At 39.7% G+C, this 19,964-nt stretch overlaps 1 protein-coding gene across 5 annotated transcripts in view; it reads left to right on the plus strand.

Moving 5' to 3' along the window:
* The window catches only part of LOC306826126 (regulator of G-protein signaling 6-like), an 82,221-nt gene that overhangs the window by 54,214 nt on the left and 8,043 nt on the right, over positions 1 to 19,964 (plus strand). For all 5 annotated transcript variants that reach the window (XM_079347252.1, XM_079347254.1, XM_079347253.1 and 2 more), the window contains 11 exons: positions 5,301 to 5,397; positions 7,514 to 7,564; positions 8,630 to 8,736; positions 12,440 to 12,491; positions 13,637 to 13,701; positions 13,958 to 14,034; positions 15,121 to 15,202; positions 15,370 to 15,444; positions 15,845 to 15,946; positions 16,188 to 16,249; positions 18,540 to 18,650. In XM_079347252.1, the coding sequence (XP_079203378.1) occupies positions 5,301 to 5,397; positions 7,514 to 7,564; positions 8,630 to 8,736; positions 12,440 to 12,491; positions 13,637 to 13,701; positions 13,958 to 14,034; positions 15,121 to 15,202; positions 15,370 to 15,444; positions 15,845 to 15,946; positions 16,188 to 16,249; positions 18,540 to 18,650 (881 nt within the window). The remainder of the gene's footprint in view (positions 1 to 5,300; positions 5,398 to 7,513; positions 7,565 to 8,629; positions 8,737 to 12,439; positions 12,492 to 13,636; positions 13,702 to 13,957; positions 14,035 to 15,120; positions 15,203 to 15,369; positions 15,445 to 15,844; positions 15,947 to 16,187; positions 16,250 to 18,539; positions 18,651 to 19,964) is intronic.

Genomic DNA, 19,964 nt, shown 5'->3' on the forward strand with positions numbered 1-19,964 from the left:
CTGAGCAACCGTGTCTCATGTTTATAAATGAAGTTTAACAGATTCTATTTAAATACTGTAAGAAGAGTCAAAGTTGAGGTCAAACTTTAATAGATTCAAAGCAACTCATCTGCATTTGAGGCCAATGTCATGCACATATTCTAATTTTTTAGCCTATTTTTAATTACGTTATATTTCAAGAGACCCGTTATCCTCACGTCCCAGTTGGCTAGTATGTGGTATTTTACATCACAACAAACTATGATCAGATCCTCCCAAGATTTGTTATCTCACTAGAAATAACTTCATCGTGAGCCCTTGAAATGGAAAGCAGCTCATTTCTTAAATGGTCTTATCGACAACAGAAACAATGACACTCTGGCTTCAAGCTTTTGTCATAATGATGATGTATTTATCATTGTTTCTTTAGTTTTTAATGCCATGTTTTACATTTCTGGACCCCAAGACAAGAAGTTGCTTAGTTGGTATGTTGTCCATACACATACATATAAACAAACAAACAAACAAACAAACAAGCAAACACAGCTGAAGGTTTCTTATACTCACTTTTTGCTTTGTAGGACTGTAAATATTAATGGACGTGTCAGCCATCTGTTAGTTCAGTTACTCAGCTGCCATGCTGAAAATGCTGTCTTAGCTTAACTTTCAGTCAACTTAGTGACAGGCTGAGAGCTGGATGCAAGCCTCTTGACAAACCTTACATCGCTCCTACTTGTCAATCATGCAGCTACGCACCTAACTATGGGTAACACACATGGTTAATAGAATCTTAACGAAGTTCTCAGTGTGTGTCCATGAAGATAATAACTAATCCGACCTATTTCGTTTTTAGTACCAGGCCATAAACCTTAATCTCTGGTCTAAAAACTGCCTTTTATTTCTGTGGTGGGTACAGTATATGACTCCTCAGGCTCCTGGAGCCATGCCTCGGAGCGGACACTCGATAAAGTGCTGGATTTTGCACTTCCGCTCTCCTTCCTTAATTTTTTTTCAAGACTCGAGTTTGCCACTTGGTTGAATCTTTAGCAACAGTCAGATTGCTACAGTTTCAGCTAGATACTGCATTGAAGCAACTTTCCCTGAAAAGGGTCCACCAGGCTCTCTTTAGACATCAGTTGTGTGAGTCTGTTTCCATGTATTGAGGCTCTGTTTTGTGCTGTGTGTGTAGGTGTATGTACAGTGCCATCTAAGGTTGCAGTTCTCTGTAAGTCTAGGCTTCCCTTTCAGCAGAGCACCTCTCCTCCCATGCAGATCCTGAATCCCTCTGCAGCCCTGTAGAATACCACACAGATCACCATCAGGCTCAGTATAAAGATTACACTGCAAAGGGGTCATACCATCCATCCTTCTGCTCTTTGCATTTCATTACATGCTTTTATTCTCTGTACTCCGCTATATTTCATATCCTTATGTAGCATTGTAATCTTTTATATATATATACTGTGTCATCTGAGACAAACATCCTTGTCTGGGTTTCTGTCAATATTACACTCTCAGCAACAGTATCACAAAGATTATTGAAATGTTTTCAAATAGTATTATAAGATCATGACTTATAAGAGTACATTATGTGCTCACTTTCATTGTTATAGCTGCTGTGAAATATGTGAACCTGTTCTATATAATGTCAAAACCTTACCTTCACATTACAGCTTCACTGAATTTTTACCCTTGTGAAGCATTATTTTGAATATAAAGTATCTTATGTATAAACTCATATATCATGTATAATCCCTCATAACTTTAACATCTTCCTACACATTTGTGGGAAATATCCAACAAGAAAATTCCACATCCTCAAAGCGTATAATGAGCTACATAATTTTGTTATGTTGTTATAAACTGTTGAACTAAGATGAGATTGGTTTACAACATAGTATTTATTAAAGCTCAGGAATAATTTTAAAGTAACAGACCAATGAGCATGAATATGTATGAATGAGCTATTTTCAATAAAGAAATATTTTACTTGCTGTGGGGTTTTAAATATGAAGTTATAAAGCAGGCGAAGACTTCCAACAGTTATTGTGCAGATAATGAAAAGGGCAAGGTGAAAACAATACAATAAAACAGCCCAGTGCAATTCTTTCACTCGTGTACATCAAAGCAGCAATTTGCATGATTTCTGCCTTTTGTATGAAGCTTCATAGAAGCGAGTATCTAACAGATCAGAATTATGCAAACACTGACTTTTTGAGTTCGCAATTTCTTGCCCCAACATTAGGAGTGACGAATGCTGTTCAATATTTCAGTGGTCTCTTGGGAAATAATGTAGAAAGTGGTTTGATAACACAAACACAATATGAGGCCAAAGGAGCCAAAACAAAGCTGATATTTGGTTTTATTCAGTCACAACCAGGACAGTTGAGGCATTTTAGGAAAGAGTTGGGATTTAACATGTTTGTGTCATAGTGAGTCACTATACATAAGAGCAAAATCAGTTTTCGAATTCACAAAAACAATTGTAGACTTCTGTTATCAAGTCCACTGAATAACTGTGTTTCAGTGGTAGAGTCTGCTATCTCTTAAACGGAAGGTCGGGTGTTTGATCCCCAGCTCCCGCAGCCAAACGTAGACGTGTCCTTTGGAAAGAGTCTTAACACCGAGTATCAAGTTAATACTGATGTACACTTTACATAGCAACCTCTGTCATCACTGTCATCACTTCCTTAAGTAAGCTCAGGCTGATAATTACATAGTGACTATAACTAATGATTAATGATTGTATCATGTATGATAAGATACACTTTACTGATATCTCACTTGTTACAGCAGCTCACAAAAAAAGAGAAGAGAGCAGGGTAAGGTAAAACAAGTAATCATAGTAGCATGCACAGACTTACATTTATTTGTCTTCTTAATGTTAGATTAAAAAAATAAATGTTTGTATGTGATTCATCTGACTTAAGGGGCTACTTTTTCTCAACATATAATGTTGTGGTTGTTGTAACTCCGTGCAACGTAAAGTTCTTGTTATTATGGAATTATTATATAGTTGGTGAAGCTGACTCTGCCCCCTCCTTATGGCAGATGGCCTTTATGTATGTGTCTTTGAATGAGAGAGAGTGACAGAGCAACAGCAGTCAGGGGATAAGGCAACAACAGAAGGCTTGTCAGACTCTTTAGACTTGCTGGGAGCATATCAGACATTGAAGGCTTTGTGCCTTTTGCTTGTATTCTGTCCCTGAGCAATGCACTTTGTCGGTAAAAAGAGACAAAGGTTTAAGTACTCATTCTGCTACAACCACCAGACGAAGGCTGTTACAAATACTGTACAATAGTTTACATTTTTGGAATAGCTTTTTTATCTTTATCTTTATCTTATTTGACTCAACAAATTTACCTTAGCTTAGCTCATTAGCTAACTTGAAAATGGAAAACATGTGGGGAACAACAGCAGACTGGCTCTATCAAAAAAACTGAACACAAACAGATAGAAAAGATTATATGTTGTTAATAACTTTATATAACTTTATATAACTGTCATGGAGTCTCTTTGTAACTATGGAGGTCATTTCTATGCCCTGACATAGCTGCAGCTTACAAGTCGATGTAAGACCATAACTTGTTTATGTGTGAGTGGACTCTAAAAAGTATGGAAGGTTAAACTTATTCAGAGGTGCTGATTTGCTGATTTATTTATAACTTGAATAACTGTATGGCTAGCTGCTTCAAATTCACTCCAGTCTTTATGCTAAGCTACACTACTTTTATCTCCCTTTATTTGAATTGACTGGCATAAGAGTGGCATTAATCTACTTGCAAACTATATCCAGGATTAAGGTTTGTTTCAGGTCAGCCTCTTTGCCTGTTCCTATTAGGTTGACTAAAAGTAAGTGTGAGACAGTCTCGCCAATATTGCGACCACCATGGTTGGGCTTCAAAGCCCTGCCTTAGAAACAAACGGGTGACATCACTGAGGCTACGTCCATGTTTTATACAGTCTCTGCTGTACATGATTTCATGTTCTCAGTTATATCAAAGGCAGAAAATATGAAGCCCAAGAGACTACTAAGTATTCTGACACATAATGATGTATATTGCATCAGTTAGTCATTTTGCAGATCAAAAATGATTCAAATCTTGCATCAAAATTTCACACGTACATTTTTTTCCCAAGTTTTCCAAAGAATATTTGGACAGTCTATGATGTATAGGATGTTTTTGTCTATAAAGCACTGTGCATCCGAGTCTGCATGAGTCGGTTATGGAAGTAGTCATGTAAGCTTTGACCCAGCGTGGGCAACTGCTGGAATTGTATTTCAGTGACAGTGTTTTCACATATTATAAAAATACCAAAGAAGCTAAAAGGGTCAGAAAAATTCACACAGGATGAGGAAATACTGCACGTGCTGTTTAAAAGACTGGTACATGCAGTTACAAGTCTTTTGTCAATGCTGGATGTCAAAGTAATGCTGTTTTTTCAACTACTTCTTTTATGTTGATTCTTAAATAGTCCAGGTGTGAAGATAAAACATGTATTCGCCTCTCTCTGTTCTGGGTTAGACTCTGAGTTTATATTTAGCTGCTGAGCTGTGTGATAGTTTTGCTTCAACTGTCTCCAAAGCGATGAACTTCTCTCATCCCACTCTCTGACACTAACAAAAAAGCATCTGTGCAGCCAGGGGAATGTCAACATCAACAATCAAAGTCAACAGTCAATCAAACTCTAATCTTAGTGCCAGAAGTATTAAAACATAACGATCTGTAAAGCAGATGATGTGTTCAATTTATCATAAATACATTTGTGTTAAAGTGCTTATTCTTATCCCTAATACTAATAATAATTTATTAACTTGTTCTGTCTACATGAATCACATCAACTGACACAAGATAACAACATATATATCTATATATACCCTATCAAGGACTTTGGGGTGGCACCTGGGGTGGTCAATAAGATATCAAGGGGAGGGGAGTGCCACCACTCTGGAGACACCCCTGACACTGATACATTTTATAACTTAAACACCATCTGGCCCATCAAACCTCTTGAAAACATCTGGTCAATTTATGATACATGATTAATCCCACCTGTTATCATATAACCAAAGCAAGAAATAGACCTGTTTTTTTTTTAAGATGGTTAAAAAAGGGATACAAATGACAAAGAAAACTCAAAATAAAATAAGACCAATGATGTAATAGTTCTCTAATGTGCAGCATGAAGAGCTGTTAATCAATCCTTTGAGTTTAATTGCCTCTAATGCATGATATTTTAGTTTCCATCTCACTGGAGTTTCTTTTCCTCGTCTGTTTATGTCCATCTTTTGATCCCTTCCTCCGCTCTTCTTCTGCAGATTGAAGACATTGTCAATAACATCCAGGATGAGACGGAGGGTGTGCCCATCAGAACTGTCAAAAGTTTTATGACCAAAATTCCCAGTGTCGTGACAGGTAAGAAAAGAGGTGTCCAAAATGTCCTATAAGATAGTTGGGGGCCAAAACAGAGAGTATTTATGTTCTTTTATCAGATTCCTTTTCGTGAAATAGTTTAATGCTTTACACATGGGTGTGATCGCACAAAGAAGTTCAGTGGGTGGCTATGATGGGCGGTGAGAGCTGACATGGACGGGGAACTGTGGAGTGCTGCCTTCCTGAGGTGTCGTGGGCCGAACTCATTACAACACCAGTGAAGTGACGTTCCACTTAATAAACCTGGTGATGGTCTTTTAGCTCTTGCTGCTCCTCTTGTTTTAATGTTTTGGGTCTTTTCAGGCACTGCCGTAGAGTAGACAGAAGCTTGCATAAACATAGCCTAGATCTGTTGAAGGTGGGAATGCTGTTTGGATATTGATGCCAACTGAGGGCCGTGTGATGGGTTATACTCTGAGCACTTATTTATTTCACAGGACACAAGTTTCTGTGTTTTTTTTTAAACTGTGAGGGTGTTTTTATTTGAACAATTACATAACTAAATTGATTCTTGTGTTTAAACTTGCACTGGTTGATTTTTTTTTGGCCCACTTGGAAACACAAAGCTGTGAACACTATGCTGACACATTATTTCCTCATAAAGTATTATGGTGGACATTTCAGGCAACTTAAATAATGCAAATTCACACCAGACCTTTGATGCAAACCAAAACAACGAGCTGAGCGATGCTTGAATGCTGCCATTCTGTTAGAGCAGATATAAATACTGTTTTTGGTGAAGACAGTCCAATACAAAAACATATTTGTGATACTGAAAATCTTTATATTTTAATTGGATATTTCCAAATAAGTTTCCTCTAAAGAAATACATTTTTGGATCAACTATTAGAAATCTAGAGAAATGATTTCAATATTCATGGTCAGCTGAACATAGAATGGACATTTGATTTAAATGTGTCATTTTAAAACAATCTGCTCAAAATAACTGATGACAACTTTCAGCATTGGGTTATTTTAAGCCCAATAGTAACATATACGAACAGTGAGAACTCCAGCTGTCTCATCCTACAGCCTGTGTTGTAGCTGAATTTTATTCTGGTCCTGTAGAGGCTGCTGCTCTGTTGCTCCAGAAGGTTGATCACTGGAGAATCCCTGAAAAGCTAGAGGGGGATAACATATGATTAAGTGTTTGAAAAAGGAAATGTGAGCATGGAAACAGAATGAGCAATGTTTCACTCCTTCTACTATCAAGGTGTCCTAAAGCAAAACAATCTGCTTCCTACTGCTGTAGCAAAGCTTGTACTGTTGGGAGTGCAATGTATAGCAAACAAACTCTGTCAAAAATCGAACAGAAACATTTGAAGTGGAAAAATGAAAACAATTGTACCTGACAGGTGAGGATGGAAGTCTGCCATCTTGTCTGCTGGCTGCAGTCTAGGCTGCAGATAGATAATCTAAACCTCTCTCTCAGGCTGGCGCCACAGTGGGAGGCTCTGACACTCCCCAAACAAATGATGGAAACAGAGACAACCCATTAACATTCTTCTCTCTTCTCTCATTCCCCGCACTTACGGAAAATGCATTACTCCCAATATGCCATAAGCAGAGCGTGTCAATAAACGCAATTACTACAGCGGCGGGTTGGATGTGCAGAGCAGCAACTCAAATGTTTGCAGCCGACTGCCGAGGGCCAGGAAACTAATGAATGATGAAGGATTAAACACCGCCCCCCTTGGGACTCAGAGAAAGCAGAGGGGAAGAACAAAGGAGATGATACTCGATCTCCATTGCAAAGAACAACTATCTCTTTATCGCGTTATCATATGTATCACCTTACTAAAGGAATGCTATTGGTTATTAGTTTGTTTAACGACATCTGCATGAGAGGAAGTAAACAACAATCATTAATTCCTCATTAGAGCTATTGATAGTATCTTTGTCTTTAACACACCAGGAAGCTAAAATAGTTTTCAGGCTTCAATCTCATCCACCTTCTTGCTATGTTTTCCTGAGTTTGAAAGGCGATAATAATGACATAGAGTGTGGATCCAAAAAGGTGTCATATTAAACCTAACCCTTTCGCTGTCTTTATTAAACTGTATCATTATAATGTCTGTCTGTCTGTCTCTCGATCCAGGGTCAGATATCGTACAGTGGCTGATGAAGAACCTTTCCATCGAGGATCCGGGTAAGTGTTGTGCTACTTATGATGACTTTGCTCAAAGGAACAGAGTCCCATGACTATGGAATTTATCCCTATATTTTATGTACTCATTTTTCAGTAGATTCTGGTTCCTTTTTGAGATTACCTCATTTCAAATCTCATATCACCTGAATGGGAAAAGAAAAAAAACAAACTCATTAGTTTGGGCATGTCATGGTCTTTTATGGCATGATTTGTCCCGCCTTCTATGTTATGATTGGTTGTTGTACCTAAGGTGGAAATAAGTCATGACACAGCAGTTTCATACTCTCAAAGTTCTGTTTTAATGTGCTGGTTAAATTTTCTCCAAAGTGGATCTGTAAATGTAACAAAAGCACAGCTTTATTGTTTAATAGAGAAATCAAACATTACCAACAGAAACGAAATGACAGAGAAAATAACATGCTGGAGTTTTTACAAAAATACTGGCTAGTTTTTGCTTTCGATTTTTTGACCTGACCTGCAGCATGATGGTGGGAGAGTCTTGTTTATTGTTGGTACAGGAGCAACTGTCCACAACTTGGACACTGAGTCAGAAATTGACTCATCCAGCTACATCCACAGCGCAACTTTTCAAAGTTTTCAGGGCCAATACAGCTGGCTATCTAAGTATACATAACATTATAACCTTGTGTTTATTTAAAGAGCTCTTTTTTAAGATACAAGTTACAAAGTGATTTTCATAGGCTGACAAATTAAACAGGTGGATCATAATATCATTCGGTTTAAAAGGAAAGAGTAGTAGAGTTTAGGCAAAGAATAAATCAAAGTAATAAAATTGGGGAAAGAAACGCTGTAAAAATCGGATAAAACCTTTAAATACAGCTAATGTGTGACCTAAATGACACATTTGATAAAATCCTCATGTTCTGAGGACTTTCATTATCACACACCTGTTTCATTGCATGACTTTAATATCTTGTTCTGAAAAGTCCGGGAGTTCGGGATATTGCTGCTTCAGACTCAATTCCATCTCAAGATAATGCATCAATATGTGCAGTGCAGAGGATCCCACTGTGATCTGTACTCCTTGTTCTGTTCCTTTCACAGCTGAGGCCATGCACATCGGGAGTCTCATTGCAGCTCAAGGGTACTTCTTCCCCATCTCAGATCATGTCCTCTCCCTCAAAGACGACGGCACTTTCTACCGTTTTCAGGTGAGCCAGGGGTTTAAGGGATACATAGGATACAGAGAAGGCAACAGGAAAAGTGGCTACATTAGCAGAGTTTGGTGTTAAATATGGGGTTTTTAAAGTGAGGTCATCATCAGGTTTAGTGTTACAAAATACATTGAATATCCTTCAATAGGTGAGTGACGCTTTTTTGAGCCTCTTCTGTTATTTGATACTGAGTTGAAAGCCAAATACTGCCAAGAAAGCCAAAAAATTGATTTTAAAACATGGTTATAGTCTCATTTAGACGCGTGAGGTCACTGCTGAGAGAGCTGGGAAGTATCAAGTTTTGATGCAGATTAAATTTGCTGAGACCTTTGCTGGATTGTTTTTCATCACTTGAGAAAAATGGCCTCCTTGTCCATCCATCCATCCATCAATGTTCTCCCTTGTCTCCCTTATCTGGAGTCGGGTCAGGGTGGCAGCAGTCTAGTCAAGTGAAGCCAGACTTCCCTCTCTCCAGCAATGTTACCCAGCTCCTCCTGGAGAATCAGTTGGGCGTGCACACAAAACCTCCAAAGGGAGGCATCAGTTGACCCAAGCAACTCTACTGGCTCCTTTCAATGTGAAGGAGTGGCGGCTCTACTCTGAGCTCCCCCTGAATGTCTGAGCTATATTCTCTCTAAGGCTTAGCCCAGACACTGTCTGGAGGACGCTCATTTCGGCTGCTTGTATCCATGTCCCTATTCTTCAGGCCACTACCCATCACCACTGCTAATGGCCATACATGAGGATTGGAATAAAGATCAACCGGTAAATTGAGAGCTTTGCCTTCAGGCTCAGTTCCCTCTTCACCACAACTGTTTGGTACAACGCCTACATTACTGCCGACCCTGATCCTATCCGTCTGTCAATCCCTCTTCATCTTACCCTCACTTGTAAACAAAACATGGAGATACTAAGTCCTTCACTTTCTCTCACAGACTTGTTTTTGATTACCCAAGCACTCGAAACAAAACCCTCTGAGTCACCCAATTCCTGTCAGCTGTTTACAGAGACCCCTTGGCTAACCAAGCCTGAAAAGCCTCCTTCGACAGCCCGACGGCCTTCCACTCGGCTTTGCATGCACACGACCCCCATGTCTATCCCTGCAGATGGTTGGCCTACAACTAATCAAGTTAAAAATGGAGCAGAACTGATACAAGGACACGATTCCTTTACATTGTTTTCATAATGTCTTTGGTGATATTGCCAGGAATGAAAGAAAATAATACGCATTTAGAGCAATTAAAAACAGATGTGACTGTCAATACCGAGGGGAGAGAGTGAGACAATTTTTGTTGCCTAGCAACAGTTAGTACTGGTGAGAAGCAACCTGACACTGAGGTTAAGGGTGCTGCCAGTGCAAAAAAAAGGCCTTTAGGGGATGCAAGCCCTAACTGAACTTAAAGGAAATATGTGACTTTTAGATCCAGTAGATGTCGCCCTTGGGCCCCGAAATGAAACCAAAACAAACTGCTCTTTGGCCACATCTCTGTCACACCGAATCCTCTTCTCTCGTTTGCGTTTGCACAAAGGAGTTATCCAATTGGAAAACACCATAATGAAGCGCTAAATTGAGCTTGTCTCGAGGTGTGTTGTTGTGTAAGCAGGCTAACGGTAGGGCTCCTAAGTTTGCTTGTAGCGGCACATGGCATGTACAGTAGTATACTTAATACACTCAAAATGACCGTGATCTAAAAACACTTCAGTGGCATTCAAATAAGCATTGAGTACAGTATGTTGTTCCCTCTAGTCCGCTGACCCGTCCATGTGAACACGATGTAGATACGGCTAAGAGAACCAAACACAAAGCAGGATTGGTGCGGTTCACTCATTGTAGACAGTCATGACTCAGAGAGACATTTACAGGGAATATTCTGGATGTCCGCTATATTTATATGCAAAATATTGCACATTCTGCGTTTAAGTAACAAAAAAAATTACACATCAAAATGTAAACTGAATGTGTTTAATTACGTATTGAATGTGTATGCAGTGAAAAATATCTTTCACCCTTTTCAAAGCAACACATATTGCTAAACTATGCGACCTATAGTGGTGGACAAGGTTGTTCATGAAGTCCCATTCATGTGTGCCACAGTGGTGAACAGTTCCTCTGACCAATCATTGGGCTGCAGTGCTTCATCTTTTACTTTTCATCACAACTCAGCTCACTTGAAACTTCAGCTGTGGTGACAAACAAGTAACAGGTACTAAGTCCTGTTCCAAATTTAAATGCTGCTGTTTCAATCAGTTTAAATGAGACAATCTACTGTATAATGGATCTACATTTTCTAATAAGAATAGATCTTTAATATAAATGGATTAGATTTTTTTCTCTCTCCTATAAATGAACCAAGGTTACGCTAATCCCCTCTTCATCCTACATTAGTGCAAGAGATGCTGAAAAGTCCACAGAGGTTAATCTGATTGTGGAGGCTTTTAGACCCTCATAGAGACCCCAATCAGCCGCTGAAGATTACTTGCTCTTTTATGGAATAACAACACACCAATCTTGATCTTGGTGACAAAAGGGGCCTGTTCACTCTCAGCGGCATCTTCAGTACTACACTGGGATCCTGTGACCCTATTAAAAATGAATGGCGATGTGTTAAAATATTCATCAAGCGAGGGAAGGATGCTGGTCTGAGTGGGCGGCTACCAAAAGAGAGGCATAGTGTTGTGTAGTAGGACAATCATCAAAGGGAAGCAAAGGAGGGAAATCATGCTGACATGCTCCTCATTCAGTGCTCAGAGATAAGACAGGAGCATTAGAGTCACACATTAATTAGGCTAGGTTGTTTTATCCTGAATGTCGTAATTAAAATAGGAAACAATGTTGGAGACTCCTCTGTGGGGAACAGCAGGAACAGATTAAGAGGATCTTTGTGTCGTATCTTCTTATTTCCTTCCTCTTCACTGAGGCTTGTCAGAGTCTCCACCCGAGCTAGAGGAGAGGTTTAATTAAACCAGACGGCTGCACACATTACTGTGATCTGACCTTGGTCCTCCTCCTTCAGAGTGAAGTGGAGGGAGAAGACAAGAGGAGGAGGGCTAGCAGAGAGAGAAAGAGCGAGAGAGAGCGAAAAAGCTTCATGAAGACATTCACCATTCATTAGCTACTTATTTCTCAGGAACGAGAAAGAAAAGCGGAGACAGAAAACCAAAACAATTAAAGAAAACTGGAAACAAAATCTACACCTAACTAACTAAAATAACTGAATGTGTTTTTTTTGTTTGTTTTTTTTAAGATTTCATTCAAAACCCAGTATGTCATATCAAATAGCGCTCGTGCCTGCGTCTCCTCTCTGCCTGCTGGCGTTTTGGCTCTGTCTTCCCAATTGTTTGTTTTGCAGCTTTCATTGCCTCTTGTTTATTGTGTTGCTGCAGCACTCCCACGCCTCTGTAGCACCCCAGGATGCTTCTCACTGCTGGTAAAGTTTGAGGAGTCAGCTGTTCTGAATCTGTTCAGTCCTGATAATGAAAATATTTTGATTGCTTACATTGTGGTTGGAGGCAATCATGTGCACCACTGCGTCTCAGAGGGAAAGCATCTGTTTAGTAAAGAGCGTCGTCGTCTCTGAACTTCTGTCAGAAAGATTTAAAAAGATATATTGACTCTACAATATTTGTGACTGTGGATTTTGTTGTTCAAACCTTGATTTATTATTCAGCCCTCACCTTTTGTACTTTGTTTCCCTGCCAGGCACCGTATTTTTGGCCATCCAACTGTTGGGAGCCTGAGAACACAGACTATGGTAAGAGTCTTAAATGCATACAATGAAAAATGTTGTGATAGATCATCCTTAAAAGTGTGTCCTCTCCAATAATCTGTGTGTCTCTTCTTCTTCTCTTACGTCATAGTACAGTATGTAACCGTTTCGAATGGGACAAATGAAACAGTAAATCTACCTGAGGGAGGGCTGATAACAGGGGCGTGGCCAGATGGGTGGCATGGGATCCTCTTGAAATCTTATTGGCCACCCCAAGAGCCACTCAAAGATAGATTGAATATTGACATCGGGTTGGAAACATAACCTGTCAACTTGTACAAAAAGCCCTGTATTGTCTGCATATGAACTCTATTTCTGCCTTTACCTTTATAAACTTGTGAATATCAACATGTCACCAATGTGTTCGCCTGACATCTGATTGTTTTACATTTGCTGTTGCATTTCTAGAAATACTTTAACTGCACAATTATATTTGTGAAACTTATTATCTAAATGTTATGTTCTCATTGAGTCTAGTGTTTCATCTTGCTGGAGAAAACAATAATATGTTCCCATCAACAAGGATTTCCAAAATAAGAGCCCTTTTTACTTTAAAAAAAATGGGGATACACTTCATGAAGCTTTGCACTTTGAATCAATGAAACATTCATAATGAAATTGATGACAATAATGCTTCAAATACATTGCACAGTATAAGCTCTGCCTGTAACCTGTTGATATATTTATAACTATGATATACTTCTATAATTGATATTCTATGTCGAAATGTCTTCAAAACCACTTTAAAATCAAAGCCTGACCTGGCACCTGACACAGTGTGAATCTAAGGTTCTACCTGAAACAAGAACTGTGAAGTGTAGCACTGCATGTTCTCTGGGCTGTGAAGAGGACACCGACAGGATTAGTCAGTCACCGTTCCACTCCCTGCCCTTCATCCTGTCACAGAGGCAGAACTTTAGAGCCACTTCACACTTCACCTCCTAATCAAAACCCATCAGAGAGGTGGAGAGGCTGCTTCTGGAGCTGATTTCACTCTCATGCTAGGGGAGCTTAGGAGGTTGAAGGCAGGAACACGGGGGATGAGAAATGCTCGGATGAATGGATGAATAGAGGAAGAAGCAAAGTGTGTATACTGATAACTCCCCATGGTCTGTCGCTCTCTCTCTCAGCTATCTACCTGTGCAAGCGGACCATGCAGAATAAGACCAGACTGGAGCTGGCAGATTATGAGGCGGTGAGTTCTGGACTCTTCCTTTGAGCTGCATTACTTCTTAGTATTGATCTGTGCGTCAAGCTGTAGGGCAGGAAAGAAAAAAACACAACCTCTTAAGATTTGTGATTTGATTTGTGTCTGTGATAGTGTGATATCTAAATTGCATCTGAGGGCAGAGTCAAACTTTTTTAGGATACAATTTGTTTTATTTTTCTATTGTTTTTTTCCTCTGATAACACCGTGTCTCTATGTCTCCATCTTCTCCTCCCTCTAAAAGGAAAACCTCGCCAGGCTGCAGAGAGCCTTTGCTCGAAAGTGGGAGTTTATCTACATGCAGGCTGAGGCCCAGGTCAAGTAAGTGCACATTCGGTTACCACAGCAACCTACAATGCGTGCAGCGCTGTCTTTGACACCTGAGGTATATGATAATACCATACAGTGTCATTTTAATGCAACTCCTGGTATCATGAGCTGTGACTGCTTCTGACAGGCTCCATTTACCCCTGCTGTAATTGAATTTCCTACTACATCACATATCAGGCGTTGTCAGTCTTTGTAGGTCCCTTGCTGTTTGATTTTGGTGGAAGATTTGTTTTAATACCAGCAATAACAAACAGAATGCCTTTGAAACATGTGAGGATAGAAAACGAAGACAAAGGAGGAACAAGCTGAGTAAATGCCTTTACCAAAGCTCTTTTTTAATTTATTTATGGATTTAAACTGATTCAAAGGAGCGGCAAAAGAAAGTATGAACACTGTCAGTATTTCAAACATGATCCAAAGATCTTTTATAACGAACATGTGACCCTTGTATTCCCTTCACATTCCACAGTATCAACCTGCAACCTTCAATTTTCTCCAAGGTTTTGAAAGATCCTCTGCTGGTCACACAGATTGTATTGTGAGGAAAACCTTGATGACCTTGATTTCGCTGAGTTACAACTGTGATGTCCACTCTTTACATGCTTTTTCAAGAATCAATCCTCCAAACAGAGAGTTGCATTCTGTACAGTGGCCAGTTTATCAGGTGCACCTGTAAAATGTTACTAACCCAATGCAACAACTACTTTGAGTTTAGAAAACTGAAAATCTAAAGTACAGCAAAACGTTTTGTCTTGGATTTGTAAACAGGCGAGTTTTCATTGCTCTCTATCAGAATTGCTCAAAAGAACGTTTCTGCTAACATTTTTTTTTTTTTTTTTAAAACCGCTATGTTAGAAAGCAGCTGTATGAACACATCAGTGTCTGTCAGTAGTGCACAGTGCAGGCACCATGCCAAATCTTGGCTATATTAACTTCAATAATCTTTAAATTGTAAAATTTAATGTAAATGTAGACTTCATTATCTCCAGGCTATCTCTCCTCCCTCTTATCCGTCTATCCTGATTCACCTGAATCAGCTAATGTTTCTCACACTAACCGATCAGATCTGATCCTTAGAATTGACAGGAAAAAGGATAAAACTGAGAGGAAGATCCTCGACAGTCAGGAGAGAGCCTTCTGGGACGTCCACAGACCCGTGGTAAGCCTCAATCAGAGAGCAGCTTACCTCGTCTTTCATACTCATACTGGCTTTTTTCCTTTCCTTCTATTTCTGTCTCGGATTTACTGTAGAATAAAGGTGAATTACGTGAAATTGAAGGCCTTCAACTGTATTATTATCTAATATATTTTGTGCTGTGTGTTCAGCCTGGATGTGTTAACACGACAGAGATGGACATCAGGAAGTGTAGACGCATGAAGAACCCTCATAGAGTTAAAAAGGTAAATGTTCCTGTTTAAAGCAAAATGATGCTAAGCCTTATGGGATGTATTTGTTACCTCAAAGGTAACGGACCTGAATACATTTAGAAGTAGTTTGGTTCAATGTTTAAATACAAGCACACAGAAAAAAGCTGTTAATGTTGACACATTTTGTTGAAAATACAAATGAGTCATTTAGAAAATGTCGACAGTGGAAATTCATTTGAAATAGCCTCATATCAGCAATTTATTTAATTAGCCTTACGTACATTTTTGCAACTATTTTTGTGTCAGTAAAACTGGTGCTCTTTGTGCTGTTTTAATGCTTTACTTTTCTGCAGAATAACAAAAACAAAAATCCTTTTGTTCCTTTACGACCTCCCTCACTCCTCCGCTCTCTTATCATGTTCAAATGATCCAGTCAGTGTACGGTGTGACGGAGGAGGGAACACAGTCTCAGAGTCCCATACACACTCCCTCCCACCACTGCAGGAAAGGCACCAAGGAGGACGTGGAGAAAGAGGTAAAACGTCCTTCCAAACATTGAATAATTTGCCATGGCTCAGTTGTTCACTTTAATCACCTACAAATGGTCCAGTGAGCCACTAAATCTAAAAAAAAAAAGATTCAGATCTATAAGATTAAGTAGCACATATAACGTGAACCTGGTCTTGATTGTAGGTACTGCAATAATATACATTATGGTGTAGCTTCTTACAAATCCTGCCTACTCCAACTCTGACTCCTGTCATTTCCTCTTCCAGATCGTATTCTTGAACACACAGCTCGATCGTCACTGTATGAAGATGTCCAAAGTTGCTGACAGGTATGGCACACTCTCTTCCCTGCTGCTAAATCAATACAACACTTGATGTGTTCAGTCTGCTCGTGTTTTGAGGCGGAGGAAATACACCAGCTTGCCCTGTCTGCTTTCCCATCTGCTGCTCTCCCTCTCTGACCATCTATAATCACACAAACCTGCACTCTTTTGACTTCCCTTTCACTATTTCTGTCACAGAGCAGTGGCAGATGGGGGAAGCAATTTGGCATTGACAGCCTATCAAAACCTTCGGTGGCTTCAGTTAGACATCCTGAGATGCTCGTTTAAAGAAAACAGCTTGTGTTTGTGCTGCTGTTGTTTTGGTATGTGGACACATTGGATATAGGGTTACAGGTTTTAGCAGCAGTCGCTGCTTGGCTTTCTCTGCTTCCCCTCCTTCAGTTGGAGGATTTAGATTAGGGATCCAAGGGCAAGACAAAGGCCTGTGTATGTCACTCAACATTCAGCTCACTGCCTTCTATCCTGATCGCAAGCAATATAAGAAAAATGAGGTCCAAAACCTTAAGCCGGCAGGATTTAGTAAGCTGTATTCTCTGTTTCTTCTGCACGCTAGCTGTCTAGAGTTAAATAACCTGCATCCATCTCTATAAAGATGTATGTCTGTTAATAATTTGAGATGTTTCTGCTCTTCAATTAAGAAAACAACTCTTTTGATTTTTTTCCATTTTTGAAAATGCTTGATCTGCTAGAAGAGCACTGACTGTGCCGACAGATCTTATAAAAGTTGGAGCAAAGACACAAATGATGTGATGCAGAGAGATCAGGAATTTCAATGGGAGTCATCAAAGTCGGAGCTCCAGTGTTGGTTAAATATGTATTAAAAGGTTCCAGCAGTGAGGGTGTCCATAACACCGCTTTAAAAGCCTCACAAAATGTTAGAGTCATCTTTAGGTTACAACCTAAAATTACATGACGATAATGAGACATTTTGGGTGGCTTTTGTTATGTGACAAGAGAGACAAATAGCCTGAGTATGAAGACGTTTGTGGTTCCTTATCCCTCCTGTGTGGCAGACACTCTCCTGTGTGTGGCCGCCTGACGGTCCCATCCTCTGCTCAGTCAGTCAGGACAGCCATTACTCCCCAGCAGAGCAGAAAGAGTGATTACTGCAGGCTGCTGCTCTGCTCGGCCTCCCATTACCGACCCTTTAACCTCCTCACTTCACACACACAGCTGAGCTTAACCGAAGCTCCACAGAGCGCAGCGTTTAGGTGTGCTTACACAGACACTGCAAGAAACAACCTGAAGGACAAAATCAATCATGTTGGATGATTGCATTCAAGACTAAGATGAAATACTTTTCTATTTATATATATATTTTTTGATGATGTGCAGTTATAAACTGATGGGAAATCAGGCAGGCTGATAATTTACTAATAGGGAAAAAAAATGACAGAAGTGTTAAGTTTTTAGTAAAATAGTAAAAGTCTTATTTGTGACCTAAATGTAGTTAAAGGCTCAAAAATCGAATTTAGCTCATTCTGTATTCCTTGTTTGCTTAGTTCCTTCCTGCTCTGAGCTCTTGCTCTTGAGAGATGTTTAATTGAAGCAATCAAAAAAAACTTTCTTGCAGCTGCACTTGATCACAATCCAGAAAGAACAGCAAACGTAGACCACGTAGGACATGTCTGCACGGCTCCAGCATGGCTGCTGAACACTCCCCCTGCATACATGTGTCTACACAGTATACAGTAATAAAAAGAGAACACAAATACACTTCCACCCTGCTCTGTGTTTTTACTTTAAGCACTTGGTAGTTATTGCTCTCAGTCTCAGAGGAAATGTTGGGCAGAATTACTTTTTTCTCTTCTTTAAATAACTTGAAATATAACCAGCTGATTGACAATACTCTTTCTTGGTAAAAGCTGCAGTGCAGGTGCTGTTGTATTCATTATTAGGTGATTCCATCCACTGTGGCTCTCATGGTGTGAACTGTTTAAAATACATTTAGTGTGGTAACTGTGAGCGGCAGACTGCTGATGGTGTTTATGCCATTTTTGCTTCACCGCACCTTTCAGTTGTTGTTTCTCTCAGACTATCACAGAGAAGTTAGTGAGCTTCATTGATTCGGATCAGAACAGATGTTGCCGCTGAAAGGTGTGTTTTTTTTCTTCAAAATAGACTCCTGTGGAACTCGTGTTTCACAATTATCCATCGAACAGACTGAAGTTTGATTCTGTTAAAAAAGGCTTAAGATGTCACTTTGTCTGTTAACTTTTGATGAGCTATTTCCTCAACCTCTTCTATCCTCTTCTATCCTCTATGTCTGTGCCAGTCTGATGAGCTACACAGAGCAGTACATGGAGTACGACCCCTTTGTGACAGCTCTGGAACCTTCCAACCCATGGACCAGTGATGATCCGTCCCTCTGGGATCTGGAGATCAGGTACAAAACTAGAAACCTGCACAGATTCACTTTCATAGCCCCTGAATATCTCCTCCTATTTTAATGCCTGGATTAGGGCGATGCAAGTCAACCAAAAAAAAAAAAAAAAAAAATGTGTAGCTCATGTGATACAGTGGTAGTGTTTTCTACTCTGCTGTTTTTCTGTTTTTCTTCAAGTTTGTCCCCACTTCCAGAATTCCTTCCCTGGTTTTGATGTTAGACACCCCTGATAAAGACTTTGGTGTCACAGCTCATCTAGTTATTGATCAGTTGACAGTAACATGCATGCATTGAGAAAATTGACAGTCTTTTTTTTGGGGGGGGGGGGGGGGGGACACAATATCTGAGAGATACTTGAAAATATTTAATTTTCTAGGCGTTGAAATTATGTCCAAGTGTTCAAAGACAAACATTTCACAAATGATAAATCCTCTTGTGACTTACTCTTACTCTTGTGACCTGAGGTGACATGGGGAGGAAATCAAAGTTCCTGGAAGTTTCTAGATGTGGGGTCAAAGTTTTCCATGCTCACGAGAAGGTGTTTTCAAGAACGCTGCTACACACAAGATGTTTCCTGGTTTGCACACTGAGCACCTTTTTTTTTTCTACCACTGTTCCCACATAGGGACTCTGTTTGGACTTTGTCATCATCGTTTCATTTTTATTTACTTTGTGACGTTTCGACAGCTCTTTTCCTTTGAGGGTAAATTCACTGACTTTAACACATTTCAGTGTTTTTAAAAGCTTTGGGGATTACTGGGGTGTAAAAGTTGCATAAAGGCTATTGAGCTATAAAACCGATGCTGAACTGTCAGTGATCAGGTTGCATTGTGGGAACTGATGGCACATGATAAAACAATAGTGCTTCCTCTTCTCCAGGGATTTTAAGTCGATCTCTTGTGTCCACACTTCGTCTGACAGTGTGACAGAAGTGCGAGCTTTATCATCATAGTTTCATTTTTAAATAAATGATGAAATAAGCGGAGCGTGCCACCAAGAGAGGAAAAATCCTTCAAGCCAATAACGTTAGTAGAATCAATAGTGATGTAACAGCAGCACTGATTCCAACACTGGATATTTGTGGGTAATTACTTTGAGTGATGGGCCATTTTCTGAAGCAGTGAAGGAAATTCAGAGGTCACTCAGTTCACACGATCAATCCAAAGCAAATAATCCCCCTCTGTTTATTATGTGTTACTATCAAATATGAGACAATCTCAAGTTTCAGGTGGTCTGTTAAAGCTTATTATGTGAAATGAGGGTAATTAGCTAAAGTGTTACAGAGAGCGGTCAAAGCTCTCAACAAACTTCTCT

Source organism: Symphodus melops (genome assembly GCF_947650265.1).
Source record: "Symphodus melops genome assembly, chromosome: 1".
NCBI lineage: Eukaryota > Metazoa > Chordata > Actinopteri > Labriformes > Labridae > Symphodus > Symphodus melops.